Raw genomic sequence first — 18,157 nt, forward strand, 5'->3', positions numbered from 1 at the left:
TAATCAAATCTATATTAGTGTTCTTGTACCTGTATGTGGATGCATGGAATGTGGTGAGTGACAGGTGCAGATTGCCATGTGGAAATATGAAGTCTGACAGTAATAGAGTCCAGGCTTGAACAAGAGCTGGATGAGATAAAAAATATTTCTGCATGCAAGTTGTTCAGGACATGTAAATTGTTGGTGACAGCATGGTGGCTCAGTGGTTAGCACTGCTGCCTCACAGCACCAGGGTCCCAGGTTCGATTCCAGCCTTGAGTGACTGTGTGGAGTTTGCACATTCTTCCTGTGTCTATGTGGGTTTCCTTCCACAATCCAAAGATGTGCAGGTCAGGTGAATTGGCCGTGCTAAATTGCCCGTAGTGTTAGGTACGTTAGTCAGAGGGAGTGGGTCTGGATGGGTTACTCTTTGGAGGGTCGGTGTGGATTTGTTGGGCCGGAGGGCCTGTTTCCACACTGTAGGGAATCTAATCACAAAAAAAATAGAAAAGGAGTGCTAAGAAGAGGGGATAATATTGACTAAGGAGAAGGCTGCAGAGCTGAAGAGAAGAGTCAACAATAGAATCAATTTTATGAGAGCCATGTACCAATAAAGGTGCTCTTGTTTGAGCCATAGATTCACTACTCTCTGGTAAAAGCAGTTCCTCCTCATCTGTGTCCTAAGTCTACTCCCCCTAATGTTGAGGCGATGTCCCCTCGTTGAAGTGTCACCTACCAGCGGAAACAATTTGCCTGCCTCAAACTTATCCATCCCTTTCATAATTTTATATGTTTCTCTAAGATCCCCTCTCATTCTTCTAAATTCTAGTGAATACAGTCCCAAGCAGCGCAACATTTCCTCATTAGGTAACACCCTCTTCTCAAGAATCAACCCGATGAACCTCCTCTGCACTGCCTCCAAAACCAGTATATCCTTCCTCAAGTAAGGAGACCAGAACTACGCACAACACTCCAGGTGCAGCCTCACCAACATCTTGTACAATTGCAGCAGAACCTCCCTGCTCTTCAATTCAATTCCTCTAGCAATGAAAGCCAATATTCCGTTTGCCTTCCTGATTACCTGTTGCACCTGCAAATCAACTTTTAGTGATTTATGTATGAGCACTCCTAAGTCCCTCTGCAAACAGCATGCTGCAATCTTTCACCATTTAAATAATACTCTGACCTACTATTTTTACTTCCAAAGTGGATAATGTCACACTTACCAACACTGTACTCCATCTGCCAGACCATTGCCCACTCACTTAACCTATCTAAATCTCTCTGCAGAACCTCCATATCCTCTGCACAGTTTGCCTTTCCATTCAATTTAGTGTCATCAACAAATTTTGGATATGTTACTCCTCTTCAAAATCATTTCTATACATCATGAACAGTTGTGGGCCCAACACTGACCCCTGCACCACCCGGCTCACCAAGCGGCAAAACACCCAATTATCCTATTCACCTAGCCTGCACATCTTTGGATTGTGGGAGGAAACTGGAGTACCTGGAGAAAACCCACGCAGACATGGGGAGAATGCGCAAGCTCCACACAGACAGTTACCAAAGGCTGGAATTGAGCCTGGATCCCTGGAGCTGTGAGGCAGCAGTGTTAACCACTGAAGCACTGTGCTGCTCTACCATGCCAGTATTACTTCTAACATTTTTCCAACAATTAGGGACCAAAATACACAAACCTGCTTTTCCCCTCAAAATATGGTTTAGTGAACAAAAATCTGTTAATCTCACTGTTAACAATGATTATCAATAACCACTTATCAAAAAGAACTTCAAACTTCTATGAACTTTTATGTATTGTTTTTCAATTTCAATTTTGAAACAGCTGGATTTAGTCATTTTCTGTTTTGTTTCAATTTAATGCTTACCTTCCTGGCATTGTTTTGTATATTCTGTGAACCATATTTGTTATTTCATTCTGTGCTGCATTCCACTTTGTATGTTCTCATCTCTAATTGTTTTATCTCTGCAGTCTCTGCTCCAATCTGTGTTTGGTATTCACTGTCTGAATAGCCTATATGTTCTACTACAAAATATCTCTAACTTGTGTATTCTCTGTTCTTACAGAGTTTCCCAAAATGCTGGCCAGGTTGCTGCTGAATCCATTGTTTATCATTATTGTGATAGCTCAGTGCAGTTTCTCTTCCATGCTTGCTGGTCTCTCCACATACTTCAATAAATTCTTGGAACAACAGTACTCTACAACAGCTTCCTATGCAAATTTCCTCATAGGTAAGTGGAATTATATGAGCAATGATTTATTAATTTGGTATATGTTAATTGTTGTTTGTCCTCACATTTGTCAACACTAACTAGGGTCACTAACTGTCAAATGCTGCCCGTGCCCTTGATTTTAACTGGGCAGAATCTTCAATTCCAGAACCACTTTAATCCTCCACAGATTCAGATTTCCCTGGTGGGCCTTTTGTAGATACAACATGGATGGCCTCATACATGCTGCGTTGAATGATATTGGTCAAAATTTATTCACTCACAAAATTAGCCATTGTCTTTTTGTAGCATCCTTCACTATATACTGTCCTTCCTAATTTATTGTCAATAGCAGGAAGGGCTATATGGATTCAGAATAATTTATTTCACAAAAGGAGACTAGTCTGCCCAACAAATCCTTGCTGGCCCTCTTACAGAACATTTCTAGTCTCTCACCACTTGAGCCCTTTAGCGCTCCAGATTTAATTCCTTCAGTACAAATCCAATTTCTTTCTCTCTGATTCCACCTTCACCAGCCTCAAGACTCAATGTTTTGCAAGATGCCCTCTCATATTGTCCCCCACCCACCTAACCCCTTGCAATTTCTTAGCTACTGGGAATAGTTTTTCTTTAATCTACCTCCTACCTGTCATGATCACTTTACATCTTGATCAAATATTCTCTTATTCTCATTTGCTCCAAGCAGAACAATCCCAGCATCTTGAGCCTGACATTTTTGCTAAACTATTCATTCTTGGGGCCATTATGATAAATCTCACCTACATCCTTTTAAGAGCCTACACACTTCCTCTGAAAGTGTGGTGACCAGAACTGGATGCAATAGTTGACTTAGGACCTAATCATGACTTTATCAAGGATGAGCATAACTTCCTCACTTTTGTCCTCAAGATCTCTATTTATAAAGTCCAAGGTCATAATTGCTGTCATCACATCCTGTCACCTTCAAAAAGTCAATGCACCTGCTGTTCTAGATCCTTCCATTTCTGAACATTTTTTAGAACTGTACTAGGGAAGTGATTGCTGGGCCCCCTAGCATTATTGATAGCCATGGGTGAGATGCTGGAAAACTAGAGGTTGGTTAATGTGGTGCTATTATTTAAGAATGGTGATAAGGAAAATTCAGAACTATAGAGCAATAAGCCAGAAATCAGTGATGAGTAGGTTGTTGGAGGGATTCAGAAGGACAGGATTACACGTCTTTGGAAAGGCAAGGACTGATTAGGGATATGAAGAAGGGCTTATGCCTGAAACATCGATTCTCCTGTTCGTTGGATGCTGCCTGACCTGCTGCGCTTTTCCAGCAACACATTTTCAGCCCTTCCCTGATTAGGGATAGTCAACATGACTTTATGCATGGGAAATCATGTCTCACTACTAACTATGTGGAGCTTTTTGAAGGAGTGACAAAGAAGATTGATGAAGGCAAAGCAGTGAATGGTGTCGGTATGGATTTCATTAAAGTGTTCAACAAGGCTCCACATGGCAGATTGGTTAGCAAGGTTAGGTCAAATGGATTGAGGGAGAAATAGCCATTTGGATACAAAATTGGCTTGAAGTTGGGAAACAGAGGGTGGTGATGGAGGATTAACTTTTGGACTGGAGGCTTGTGACCAGTGAGGTGCTGAAAGGATTGGTGCTGGCTCTACTTGTCTAAATTAAACTCCATCTGCCACTTTTTGGCCCTTCAGTCCATCTGATCGAGGTCCCATTATACTCTGAGATAACCTACTTCACTGTCCACTATACTTTGCTATCATGTATAAACTTACTAACCATACCTCCTATATTTGATTTAAAATTGTTGATCTAAATGACAAAAAACAGTGCTCTTTACACCTATAGACATCAACCTAGCCAAGAATACCATTGCCACATTATTGGATTAAATGGTTACTCAGACACTCCATGAGACCAGCAGCATCAACAAAAACAGCATGCTAAAGTCACTAGATCTATACCTCACTACTCGCTTTACATTCAATGGATAAGTATACAGACAAATCAATGGCACAGCAATGGGTTCCCCAATATCAGGACTGATAGCAGACGCAGTAATGCAAAACTTAGAACAGACAGCCCTCCCAACCATCCAACTCAAACTCTAGATTTGGTGTGTACATGATATATTTGACATCATTAAATGTACGCAACTGGAAGAAACTCACCACCACATCAATAACATCTTCACCAGAATAAAATTCACTCAAGAAGAGGAAAAGAACAGCAGACTCCCTTTCTTGCAAGGATAAGTGGCACTATAACAGCAACCACAAACAAAGATTAGATTACTTAGCGTGGAAACTGGCTCTTCGGCCCAACAAGTCCACACTGACCCTCTGAAGAGCAACCCACCCAGACCCATTCCCCTCACACTACGGGCGATTTAGCATGGCGAATTCACCTAACCTGCACATTTTTAGACAGTGGGAGGAAACTGGAGCAAACCCACACAGACACAGGAAGGATGTGCAAACTCCACACAGACAGTTGCCCAAGGCTGGAATTGAACCCGGGTCTCTGGGGCTGTGAGGTAGCAGTGCTAACCACTGTGCCACCGTAGTGCATTAGAACTGCATTAAGGAGGTTATCAAAAATTACAGAGTGATCTTGGTCAATTGGGAAAGTGGGCTGAGGACTGGCAAATGGCATTCAATGCAGAGAAATATGAGATGTTGCACTTAAGAAAGTCAAACCCAGATAAGATTTATTCAGTAAGTACTAAGATCCTGAGGAGTGTTGTGGAACAGAGGGACCTATGAGTAGGAGTACATAATTCATTGAAAGCGGTGTAACAGGTGGCAGGGTGGTGAAGAAGGCATTTAGCATGCTGGCCTTCATCAGTCGAGGCACTGAGTATAGGAGTTGGGATGTTATGTTCTATTGTACAAGTCATTGGTGAGGCCACACTTGGAGTATTTTGGTCACCCTGTTATATGAATGACAGTTAAACTGGAAAGAGTGCAAAAAAGGCTGTTGCCAGGACTAGTAGGCTTGAGTTATAGGGAAAGGTTGGCCAAGGGGACTTTGTTCCTTGGAACATCGGAAAATGAGGGGTGACCTTATTGAGTTGTATAAAATTATGAGGGGACATTGATAGGATGAATGCAGATAGTTATTTTTCCTGGGGATTGGGCATTGAAAACTAGAGAGCCATAGGTTTAAAGGTGAGAGAGGAAAGATTTAAGAAGGACCTGAGAGGCAATGTCTTCACGCAGAGAGTAGTGTGTACATGGATTGGACTGCCAGAGAAAGTGGTTGACGCAGGTACAATAACAACATTTTAAAAAACCATTTTGATAGATACAGGGATGGGAAACGTTTATGGGGAAATGGACAAACTGTGGGCAGTTGGAACAAATTGAGTTGGCACTATGGTCAGCATGGACCAGGTTGGGCCAAAGGATCCGTTTTCATGCTGTATTACTCTGATTCTATGACTATTCAAACAGGCAAGGACACACTGCAGCAATCCAGAACGTAGAACAGGAACACCTATTCAAGGGATTTAAATGGCACTAGCCTCCGATACTTAAACAACAAATCCAAAGAAGACATTACATAATCTGATCCAAGAGTGACCATATCATACATCAAAAACACATCGGAAATGACTACCCGATTAGCACCAGGGACCCAGGTTTCGATTCCAGCCTCGGGTGGCTGTGTGGAGTTTGCACATTCTCCCCAGTGTCTCCGTGGGTTTCCTCTGGGTATTTTGGTTTCCTCCCACAGTCCAAAGATGTGCCGGTCAGGTGAATTGGCCATGCTAAATTGCCCACCGGGTTAGATGCATTAGTCAGAGGGAAATGGGTCTGGGTAGGTTAGTGTTCAGAGGGTCAGTGTGGACCTTTTGGGCTGAAGGACCTGTTTCCGCACTGAAGGGAATTTATTCTAATCTAATCTACTCATAGCCCTAGGAATCTTCGTGGCCAACAAACCAATTAACATCTTTTAGCAGCTCCTCACAAAGATTATAAATCCAGTATTCACATCCAACAGGACGAAAGTTATCTACAAAATATCCTGCAAGGACTGTGAAAAGTACTACTTAGGACAAACAAGGAGAAAACTGATTACATGAGTGCATAGAGATCAGCTCACCACTGCGAGACACAACCAGTGCTCTCTCATTTCCAACCACACAGACAATGAAGGACACAAATTCAACTGAGATAATGTTAGCACAGGCAAAACAGAGACACACAAGAGAATTCCTTGAAGTCTGGCACTCCAACCAGAACACAATAAATAAACACACTGAACTCGACCACATTTACAAACTACTCAGACATACAACCGAAGTACTGAGAAACAGAGACACATAGATTCCAGGTGGGACAGACCACCAGGAGATGCACAGGTGATGTCACCTAGCGAAGCATCAAAACATCTGCAGACAAACACACCAGTTCAGCGAACAAATGTACAAACTCATCCACAACCCAAACTACAAATCTTTTCAAAACATTCTTAGTACCTCTAGTTTTAGAGAAGTCTGCCATGCGGAATTGATTCTCACAATCTAACCAGTCTAAGGCTGTCATAATTTTGTACACTTCAATCAGATCCCTCTTCAGGCACCTGTGCTCCATGGTAAAACAAGCCCAGCACATCCAGTGTGGCAACCAGAACTGTACACAGTATTCCATTATGTGTACAGTTTTATAAAGTCATAAAAGACCAATGTTTTATAAGGTCATAAAAGACTTCCTTGCTCTAATATTTTATGCTCCATCTAATGAAGGCAAGCTACCCATATGCCTTCATCACCACCCTAACTACCTGTCTTCTCACCTTCAGTTATCTTTGGACTCATACATCAAGGTCTCTTTGTTCCTTAGTACTCCCTTTTCATTGTATTCATTGTATATATCTTCCCTTAATAGACCTCCCAAAAGGCACCACTTCACACTCATCAGGATTAAACTCCATCAGACATTGCTTTGCCCAGTTTACCAGCTGATCAATATCAGCTGTAGCTTGAAGCCATCCTCCTATCAATGACACCAACAATTTTCATGTCATCTGTAAACTTACTAATTATACCTTGTACATTCACATCTAAGTCATTAACATACATAACAAACAGCAAGGGTCCCAGCACCACACCATCACTGCTCACATGTTTCCATTCACAAAACAACCCTCCAACATTTCCCTTTGCCTCTTCTTTGCAAACCAAATTTAGATCCAGTTGCTAACTTGCCTCGGATCTTACGAGCTCTTTTGGACCATCCTTCCTTATGGGCTTACTGAAGTCCATGTAAACCACATCAAATAAATTACACTCCAGCTATCTGACAGGTGTTTGCCTCCCTCTCTCAAACTGTGTTAAATTTAAAATGCCCCAATAATATGACCCTGTCTTTGATACACATTTGTCTAATTTCTACATTTGTACAATTTAGCACTTCAAAGATGATACCAGGGGCCTATACACGGTTATATATATATTGTCTACATTATATATATCGTCTACATTGAATCCCCTTATTTCATTGCCCCCTCATCATTGCAGTGATTTTGTTTCTAATCAGTTTCTAATCTGCTATACTCCTGCCACTTTCATCCTGTCAATCTTTTCGCCTGATATATATCTACGTGTTAATGCTCATTTAATTTGTTCCATACACTCAGTGCCTTTGTATGTCGATCTCTTATTTGGACCAAAAGTGCAACCTGACTCTCAGCACTGATGCTTTATTCACCTTTTAATTATTTCTCTGTTCTGTTTAATCAATACACTTTTGTCATTACCTGTCATACTTTAGGTAGGATTCCTGACTGCTTCATTCCTGTTACTTGTTTGTGAAACTGTATTGACATCCCCCTCTCATTTACTAGTTTAAAGTCCTGTGACCATCCTATTTAGCCTTTCTCTCAAGACAGATTAGTTCAGGTGAAGTCTGCCACAATGATAATGTTCCTTCCTATTCCAATACTAATGCCAGTGCCCCATGAAATGGAACCATCTTTCCCATACAGTTCCTTTAGCTACTTGATTAGTTCCCTAATTTTCTTATCTCTGTGCCAATTTGCTCATAGCTCAGCTAATAATCTAGATACTTAACACTCTGGGGTTAGCACTTCTGCCTCATAGCGACAGGAATCAGGATTTGATTCCAGTCTTAGGTGACTGTCTGTGGGGAGTTTGCACATTTTCTCCCTGTCTATGTGGGTTTCCTCCAGATGTGGAGGCTAGGTGAATTGACCATGTGAAATTGCCTTGTAATGTATGTGCAGACATGGTAGGTTAACTATGGTTAATGTTGGGCTATGGGGAGAGGCGAGGATGCCCTTCGGCCTTAATCTTAGAGTTAGAAAATAGAAGACAGGTATAGGAGGAGGCCATTTGACGCTTCGAGCTCCCCCATTCATCACGATCATGACTGATCTTCCAACTCAATAGCCTAGTCCTGTGTTCTCCCCATAAACTTTGATCCCATTTACCCCACGTGCTATACCTAGCCACATCTTGAATACATTCAATATTTTGGCATCAACTACCTCCTGTGGCTCACCAGTCTTTGAGTGAAGAAATGTCTCCTCATCTCCATCCTAAATGATCCACCCCAAGTCCTCAGACTGCGACCCCTGGTTCTGGATGCACCCACCACTGGGAACATTCTCCCTGCATCTACCCTGTCCAGTCATGTTAGATGTTCCCCTTAGTTTAACTGTAGTCTTCTTTAAATTCTCAGACTTTTTACTTGCGCTGTTAATAAGTCTCTTAACAATATTACTACTAATAATAATATGCTTTTCTGAAATTACTGCTATTTAAATTAGTCCCTAAAGTCATATTCCTTACCAATTAATTGGCCCAGTGCTTTTCTGTGACATCACTCTGTGTTTCAGCAGCGACCAGCTGAACGAGTGAAATCAGTATTTCCTCCAATACTTCCCTCACTTCTAATCAATCTGTTCAAGAAACTTCATGAATTCTACAGCTATATTGTCCTCCTGAGTCAAGACAGATGTGAAGTATCCATTTATCACTCTACCAATGTCCTCTGGCTTCACACTTAGATTGCTCCCTTGATCCTTAATGGATCCCAGTCGTGGGACTCTCCTTAATCTTGCCCACCAATTTTTCATGGCCATCCTCCACCACCCACCCCCTGCTATACCCTTGCTTTCCTGTGTACCCCCTGCGTTTCTTATAATCCTCTAGGGTCTTAATTGATTTTCTCCCTTTGCACCCATTAAAAGCCTCTCCTCTCCTTTACATTCAGTCCTGAATATTCCTCGATACCCATGACTAATTGGGCTTGTTGTGCCTACATTTCCCCATGAAGGGAATATGTTTAGCCTGTACTGTCTCAATTGCTTTTTGTACATCTCTGACTGTTCTACTGTAGATTTACCCTCAAGTAGCTGTTCCCAGTTGACTTTGGCCAGATCCTACTATATGTTAATAAAATCTGCCTTCCCACAACCCAAAACCCATTTCTGCAGATCATTTTTCTCCTTTACATTGGTGTAAGTGACAAAAATAAATCAAAGTATAATAAAGAAAACTTTGCTTATGAGCAAGATCATAATAAGCAAGGATTTACAGAACAAAGGTTTTAGACACAGGCATAGAGGTAAAATTACACAGGGTATCAATGTTAGCACGATCAGCATTATTTGAGGCTAGACAGTCTGTTCAATAGTGTAAAATGGCCAGGAAGAAGATGCCCCTGAACCTACTGGTGCATGTGTTCAGGTTTCTGTATCTTCTGCCTAATGGAAGAGGTTGTAGGAGATCATTACTGGAGCATGCAAGGTCTTTGATGATGGTGGCAGTCTCTCTGTGGCAGAAAACCTTGTAAATTGAGTCCATGGTTGGAAGGTTGGCTCCTGTGTTGGCCTGGGCTGTGCACATCACCCTCTGTAGTTTCCTACGATCCTGGGCAGAGTAGTCGCCATACCAGGACAGTATGCTTTCAAATGTCCGTCTGTAGACATAGGTGAGGATCCTTATGGATATGCCTAATTTCCTGAGCTAGTCGAGGAAGAAGAGGCATTGTTTTTCCATAACAAACTTAACATGTAGAGTATCGTGGTCGCTAGCATTAAAATGTTCCTCCACTGTTAGCTCGACCACCTGTCTGGCTTCATTCCCCAGAATTAAGACCAACACTGCACTGTTCCTTTTGGACCATCTTTATGTTGATTTAAAAGTCTCCTGAATATGTTTTAGGAAATCTACCTCCTCTAAACCCTCGATACTAGGATTATCCTAATAATTGTTGGGAAAGTTAAAATCCTATTATTATTTTTATACACCTCAGTGAATTGTCTACACATCTGCTCCTCAATTGCCCCTGACTGCTTAGGGGTGTGATTTTCCCCTTCTTAATCCTAAACTCTACCCACACAGCCTCATTTAATGACCCTTTCAAGATATTGTCCTACCTTACTCCAGTGACTGACTCTTTAATTTTGCACAATCCCCTTTCTTGCCTGCAAATCCTATACCTAGGATTGAGTTACCAGTCTTGTTCCTGTCTCAACCACATCTGTGATGGCAACAATATTGCAATTCCACATGTCAATCCGTGCCCTTAACTCATCTTTCTTACTTATAATACTTCTAACATTAATGGAGAGGCCATCCAGCCTTGCCTTACTCTCTTGAGACTCAACATGTCTGAACTCCCTCTGCCTAGGTTCCTTTTCTAAGTCCTGCCTATGCTAAATTACTTTCAATTCCTCCCAACTGCACTAACAAACCCACCCACAAGGATGTTGGTCCCATTCTGGTACAAATGCAGACCATTCTAGTTGCAGAGGTCCCACCTTCCCTAGAAATGGTCCCAATGGATCAGGGAATCTAAATCCCTCCCTCCTGCACCAGCTCTTGAGCAATGCATTCATCTGTCATATTCTTGTATTTCTGTGTTTGCCAGCCCTTGGCACAATGGGTGATACCGTAATTACACCCTATGGGGTCTAATCTCTTTACTAAGGATTCCTCTATTACTATGGGTCCTGCTTTTTTTCTTTCTCCCCATTTCCTGTACCGTCAGGCTGTCTGGCCCAAAAGCTTAGCTCTGACTGTAGTCCCTTGAGGAATCAATGCCCTTGACAAATTTAAATAGAAAAGAACAATTTGTAAGTGGAACAAAAGGGATTTCTGCCCTACCTGCCTGATTCTCTTTGACTGCCTGGTGGTCACCCATTTCCTTCTTTCCTCCAGTCCCTCAGCTCCAGTGTGACCATCTTTCTAAATGTAATATCCATGTGACTTAGTGTCACATGTGTGTGACAGTGTCTCCAGCCACTGCCTGACCTCCAAAATACAGAGCTCAAGGTACTACAGTTGGGCGCACTTCCTGAATATGTGGTCATCTTGGACGCTGGTAGGATTCAAGATTTCCCACATGTGTCCAGTCACACATTCCGCTCGGTTGACCATACCTGCCATGTTTTAAAATTAAATTTACTTGGTTTTACCAATTCATTTTTCTTATTAATTAATCAAAAAGAGATACTCCACTTTTCTTATTCTTTGACTGGTACTTGCCCCTAGTACGTTTTAGTTAGTCTTTAATCAATATTCGAATGAACGTCTATTACCAACTGAAGAACTTATTTTCTTGTGATGTAACTTCAGGTTAGTGCTGGGCCACCAATCCTGGGCCTCAGTTTATCCAATTAAAAGGCCATACGAACTATGAGTCAAAAGAAAATTTTAAAAGTACTCTTGTACTTTGCACCAAATTTCCATGGTACTCCAAAATCCCAGAAAATCACACTCAGGATGTGCTTCACACGATTGGTGCTCTCGGCACACTACTTATGTTCTGTCAAACGTTCCCAAGATGTTAGGATCACTCCTAGTCTGTGCCAATCATGTTCAGCAGCCACCTTGCCCTGACGTTGACTAGGTGTAAGTGAGGACTGCAGATGCTGAAGATCAGAGCTGAAAATGTATTGCTGGAAAAGCGCAGCAGGTCAGGCAGCATCCAAGGAGCAGGAGAATCGACGTTTCGGGCATAAGCCCGAAGAAAGCCCGAAGAAGTCCTGAAGGAGGGCTTATGCCTGAAACGTTGACTAGGTGTATTTGAAACAACAACATTGAACATTAGGCTGGTAATGCAATTACACAGATCCACTGTACTGACTGGGACATGAAGTGTCAGACTGTGCAATGCACACCACTCAATGCTGGAGTATAGCATCTCTCCACAGGTTGTTTGTCTCTCCACAGGTGCTGCCAAACCTGCAGAGTTTCTCCAGCAATTTCTGTTTTGATTTCCAATCTCAAGAATCTGCAATAAATTACCTTTGCTTTTGCTTTTATTTCACTGATGACTCTCTGTTGTTCTATCTTTAGGATCTATAATGCTTCCAGCTGTTGCTGTAGGAATGATCCTTGGTGGGCTTTTTATGAAGCGTTTCCATCTCTCCCTGGCGAAGATCCCCTGGTGCTCAGCCAGCATTCTGAGTCTGGTCATTATTCTGAACATTCCTCTGTTTTTCTTGGGATGCTCAACTCAGAAAATTGCTGGAATCAATTACAGTAAAGATGGCAACAGGTAATCCTATGTTTGGGAGTAATTCCCTGTCAATATAATAGAAAATGATGGGAACAAATCTCTTGTTCTGTTTGTGAGTCTTATGAAATTCTGATTTGCACTGGCATAACAATGCTCAATCTGTTGTGTCTCTTGAGATTGGCCCAGACCTAAGGCACACAGTAGGCAGAGAAAGCCATTTTAATCATTTTACCTCATTTTTTTATGGTCCATGAGTTAGCCAGGGTTATTGCTCTTTTATTCCTGTGTAGTAGGCCTCAATCTCTGAGGAAACACCCCCATATCTAAATAGCTGAGGCTAGAAATATTGTTGCATGGAGGATTGTGGCTCTAAATTCATGGTAATAACCCAAGATCCCGCAGAACAATTTGATAAGGTTTGCAATTATGGTGCACAAATGCTCTGTCTTAAAGCCGTCCTTTCACAAAAAAAAGGACAAAATAACCTCTTAAAGCCACAACATCATCACACTACTCCATGAGATCATAATGGACCTTTGAGTAAAAAGTCTCAGGTTTTAATCTAGTAACAATTGCCATTTATGGAACAGAGTATTCCACACTTGTACCTTTTTAATATCAAGATATATCTCCTAATTTCACTCCTAAAAGTCTGGTTTCACTTTTTAAAATATGCTTCCTAGTCCTAGAATCCTCAATCAATGGAAATTCTTTCCCTCTCTCTACTCTACTGTTTCTCTTGAAAACTTTGATTATTCTACCCTTTATCCCGATAATTTCCATGAAATCCAACTTTAGCTAGTGCAATCCTTGTATTCCAAATATGTCATGGTAATTTATAGTCTTGAGGAGTAGCGAAACAGGGTAATATGTTGCTATGTTCACTTTTAATATTAAGAATTTATTCAAACCCATCACTTAATTTGAACTCTGGAGAGGGACAATGTTGGCATTCATCAAATAATGGAAAGATCAGACAGGAAAGTTTTTAAATCACATGGTACACTGCATTCCCTCCAAGACCAATATATCATTTGTAAAGCAAGGTACCCAGAACTGCTCACAATTTCCAGCTGTGGTCTAACAGAGCTTTGTGGAGCTGAAGCATGACTTCTACCCCTTTGTATTCTGGTTGTGGTGACTTTATAGTCCAGTATTTTAACATAAAATTTAATAATTTGTGTCATTAGTCCCCCAAGATTTCTTTGACTTACATTACAGGAACTGTATCCTTTATTTGCATCCTTTGTAAGTTCAAAACATGTTACGTCACATGAAGATTCATTGTCACAGTTTTGACCAGTCACTTTATCAATTTGCTTGAGATTGTATGCAACTGCACTAACTCTAATTCCACCCACACAGCACATTTGGCTTTCTATTCTGTCATCTTGGAGAACTAAGCACTACTAGGTAATGGGTGGAGTAGAGTGCTGCCAGCATTCCTCCTTTCTGCACTGGATCCAAAGGTCTGTTTGGTTTACAGTGGTACAGGATCAAACACTGGTGAGATTAATAAAAGGAGGCACTTTCTTTAACAACATGGTGTAGTTTAATGTATTGACTAATTAAATAAATTGTTAAGCTATCAGGAAGTAGAGATAACATATCAGACCAGATTAGAATCTTGAGCTGACTCTTGATTTTTCAACAAAGACTGTTTGATATCATCAGATTGGATAGAAATCAATGTAATCTCCAGCATTAACTCTTTAAGAATCATTATCTACTGCAACAAAGGCCTCCATACAGATTTTTGTGGGACACCCCTCGTCACATTCTGCCAATTAGAGTACTTGCCCATTGTCTCTATTTTATCTCAGCCAGTTCCCAAACCAGCCCAATATTTTTTTCCAGTTCCATGGATTTTGATGTTAGACGATATCCCCAGACCCACCCTTCTCAAAGAGGAATGGGACATGAGCAGTGATACTTGCATCCCATTAAAGAATTTTTAAAAAGTACAGTCGTAGATGGTACATTGCCCAAGTGTCACATCCACTGCAATTGAACCCTGCAGATTCTAATCCTGACCTGCGATCCATTTTTTTTTTCATATCAAACCTTTTGATTGGAGTTCGATGGTTAAATTATTGTGAAAATGAATTACACAAGATTGAATATGTCATGAATTTGTGTATAATGCAGGGAATTCACCAGCACTAGATTTTACGATCCGTTCCCAGGAAAAGCGGCCAACATAGATTACCATTTAACTTGACCGCTTACCATTTTAAAAGATACCCATTCCCAACATCCCCCCACCTCCCTTGCTGTCACCCCACTTGACTGTCTTCAGCTTCCCTTGTTCCTTCTCATCCCAAAATATTCTCAATCTCCCTAACCCATCCCTGCCACTGTCTGACAATATGGATTCTTCTCTCATGAGCCAGATAGGATTCCAGAAGGTGAGTCAGGAGATGAGGAGAGGGGCAGGGAGGGGACGAGGTGAACAATTTCAAAGTGGGGAGTGCTGAGCAGTATTTTGGGTGAGTTGAGAGGGGGTAACAGTGTTGGTGCAGGGAGACATTTCTCAATTTAGCCGCGTGAGGAGCTTGGTTGGTCGTCTTTGAGCTACAGGGCCTTCCAAAGGCCTGAATATATCAGGAGTTTCACAGCCTCCGGTTTAGCTGTAGAACAATTCACTTCTTGGATACCAATATCTATTTATATCAGTCCCACATATTCCCTATGGATAGTTCTTAGGAATGTCTGTGTTATTCAGTAAAATCAGAATCGGTTTCATTTGAAATGAGCTGCTGGTTTGATATTTTTGTGGTGTTTCTGGGTCTTGACAGGTCCTCTTCATTCAGTCTCCAGGCTGACTGTAATGCTCATTGCTTCTGCTCTGATTACACCTACAACCCAGTGTGTGGAGTTGATGCTGTAGAATACATCTCACCATGCCATGCTGGTTGTACTTATTCTCTCTTCAATCAATCCACAAGGATGATTATAGTAAGTGCTACTGAGATTTACTGAAAATAATGTCTGTTTCCTCTGTTTTATATAAAGTTATTTATCTGTCCATCTCAACATGTTGAAATATTGCATTTGGCTCTCTCATCCAAGATATTTATAAATATCATGAATAGCTGAAGCTTTGAGCATTTATTCCTTCAGTACTCCATTTTTTGTTCTGCTGCTTGGAAAAAGACACATTCATTCCCACTCTCTATTTTTGGTCTATCAATGAATTTTAGATCAATATTATCCCAATTCTGTGTGTTTTCATTTTGACATGAATCAAAATCCACCACTTCCTTTGGTTTTCCTCTATCTACTGTATTAGTTACATTTCATGTACCTGTGCTGACTTTGTCTAATCCCATAAATGCTTTCCAAATGTTCTGTTATCATGTCTTTTACAATATACTCGAACATTCTCCCCTGCTACTGACAGTAGGCTAACTGGTTTGTAGTTTTGTTTTTCCTTTCCCTCTTTTTTGTTAAACGAGTCGGATCTCATTTGCCGACCTTCACTCTGTAGAAACTGCTTCACAGTCTCCAGAGTTTTGGAAGATGATCGCCAATGTATCCAGTATTTCCAGGGTTATTTTCTTTAGTATTTTGGGATGTAGGTGAATCAAATCCCAGGAATTTGTTAATGTTTAACTCCATTCCTGTAGCACATTTTGTTAAACTTATCTTCAATTCCTCTCTGTTTATTAGACCCTTCGTCCCTAACACTTCTGCCATCTTTCATGAAGACAGAACCTAAACATGTTCAGTTCTTCCACCATTTCGTTGGTCCAAATATAATTTCTCTCATTCCTGGCTATATATTTGTATTCACTACCTTTTTTCTCTTTGCACAATTGTAGAGGTACTTACACAAGCAGTTTTTGTATTCCCTATAAGTTTATTCTTACACTTCATATCTTAATCTCTTCATTTTTTTGTCCTTGTTTGTTGAAATATAAATTGGTCCCAGTCATCAAGCTTTCTACTTTTTCATATCTCCACTTTGGATTGAATATTATCCCTAACTTCTTCAATGAGTCATGTTTGAGACATTTATTTTGACACCACATAGAATAAATAATTATTGCAAGTCATCCAGACATTAGATTAGATTCCCTACAGTGTGGAAATAGGCCCTTTGGCCCAACCATACACACCGACCAGGCGAAGAGTAAGCCACGCAGACCCATTTCCCTCTGACTATCACAGTGGGCAATTTAGATTAGATTACTTACAGTGTGGAAACAGACCGTTCAGCCCAACAAGTCCACACCGACCCGCCAAAGCGCAACCCACCCAGACCCATTCCCCTACATTTACCCCTGCTCCTAACACTACGGGCAATTTTAGCATGGCCAATTCACCTAACCTGTACATTTTTGGAGTGTGGGAGGAAACCGGAGTACCCGGAGGAAACCCACACAGACACTGAGAGAATGTGCAAACTCCACACAGTCAGATGCCTGAGGCAGGAATCGAACCCGGGTCTCTGGTGCTGTGAGGCAGCAGTGCTAACCACTGAGCCACCATGCCACCCAAATTCCTTAAATGTTAGCCATTGCCAATCCTTTTTGTAAGGTTTCCCAATCCATTGTTGTAAACCCAGCCTCATATCCTCATAATTCCCTTTATTTAAATTCAGGGCTCCAGCTTCGGATTCAGCTCCATCATTTTTGATATAATGAACAACTCTATTATTTATGATTATTCTTCCCAGTGGACCCTGCACAACAAGACTATTAACTAACCTGTTTGCTTTGCACAGTACCCAGTCTAGGACACCTTGCTCTCTGGTTCAATGTGTTGGTCTAAAAAAGGCTATCATGTATACTCAGAGGAAATCCTTTTCTGCAAAATTACTGCTAGCTTGGTTTGTCCAATCAATATGTAAATTAAGTCACCCTTGATTACAGCTGTACCATTATTGTATACATCCCTTTTCATTTCTTACTTACTGTTTAGGGGGTCTGCAAACAACGTGCACCAATGTTTTCTGTCCCTTGCTGTTCCTTTTCTCATTTTCTAAGCCAAAATCCTTCCTCACTATTGCCTTAATTTATCCTTTACTCACAATGCTACTTCACCCCCATCATTTTCAGTCTCTCCTTCCTAAATGTTGAATACACTTAGATGTTCAGTTCCAATCATTGGTCTACCCTTCAACCATGCCTCTGTATTTGCAACAGTGTAATAACTGTTTTGACCTATTTGTGCTATTAATTCATAGAATCCCTAGAGTGTGGAAGCAAACCACTCAGCCCATTGAGTCCACACCGAACCTCCAAACAGTATCACACTAAGACTCTACTCACTACTCTATCATCCTGTATTTACAATGGCTAATTCACCTAGCCTGCATATTCCTAGACACTATAGGCAATATAGCGTGACCAATCCACCTAGCCTGCGTCTCTTTGGACTGTAGGAAAAAAACCAGAGCACCCAGACGAAACTCAAATAGACATTTGGAG

At 41.2% G+C, this 18,157-nt stretch overlaps 1 protein-coding gene across 4 annotated transcripts in view; it reads left to right on the top strand.

Annotated features, from left to right (window-relative positions):
- slco2a1 (solute carrier organic anion transporter family, member 2A1) overlaps window positions 1–18,157 on the top strand; it is a 151,455-nt gene that overhangs the window by 107,627 nt on the left and 25,671 nt on the right. For 3 of the 4 annotated variants that reach the window (XM_087993914.1, XM_087993917.1, XM_087993916.1), the window contains 3 exons: window positions 2,068–2,232; window positions 12,560–12,761; window positions 15,521–15,680. In XM_087993914.1, coding sequence (XP_087850040.1) covers window positions 2,068–2,232; window positions 12,560–12,761; window positions 15,521–15,680 — 527 coding nt within the window. The remainder of the gene's footprint in view (window positions 1–2,067; window positions 2,233–12,559; window positions 12,762–15,520; window positions 15,681–18,157) is intronic. The other variant, XM_087993915.1, reaches the window with a different exon arrangement.

The sequence above is a fragment of the Chiloscyllium plagiosum genome, unplaced genomic scaffold (genome assembly GCF_037043375.1).
Source record: "Chiloscyllium plagiosum isolate Xiang-an unplaced genomic scaffold, Cpla_swu_hap1 HiC_scaffold_13, whole genome shotgun sequence".
Taxonomy (NCBI): Eukaryota; Metazoa; Chordata; class Chondrichthyes; order Orectolobiformes; family Hemiscylliidae; genus Chiloscyllium; species Chiloscyllium plagiosum.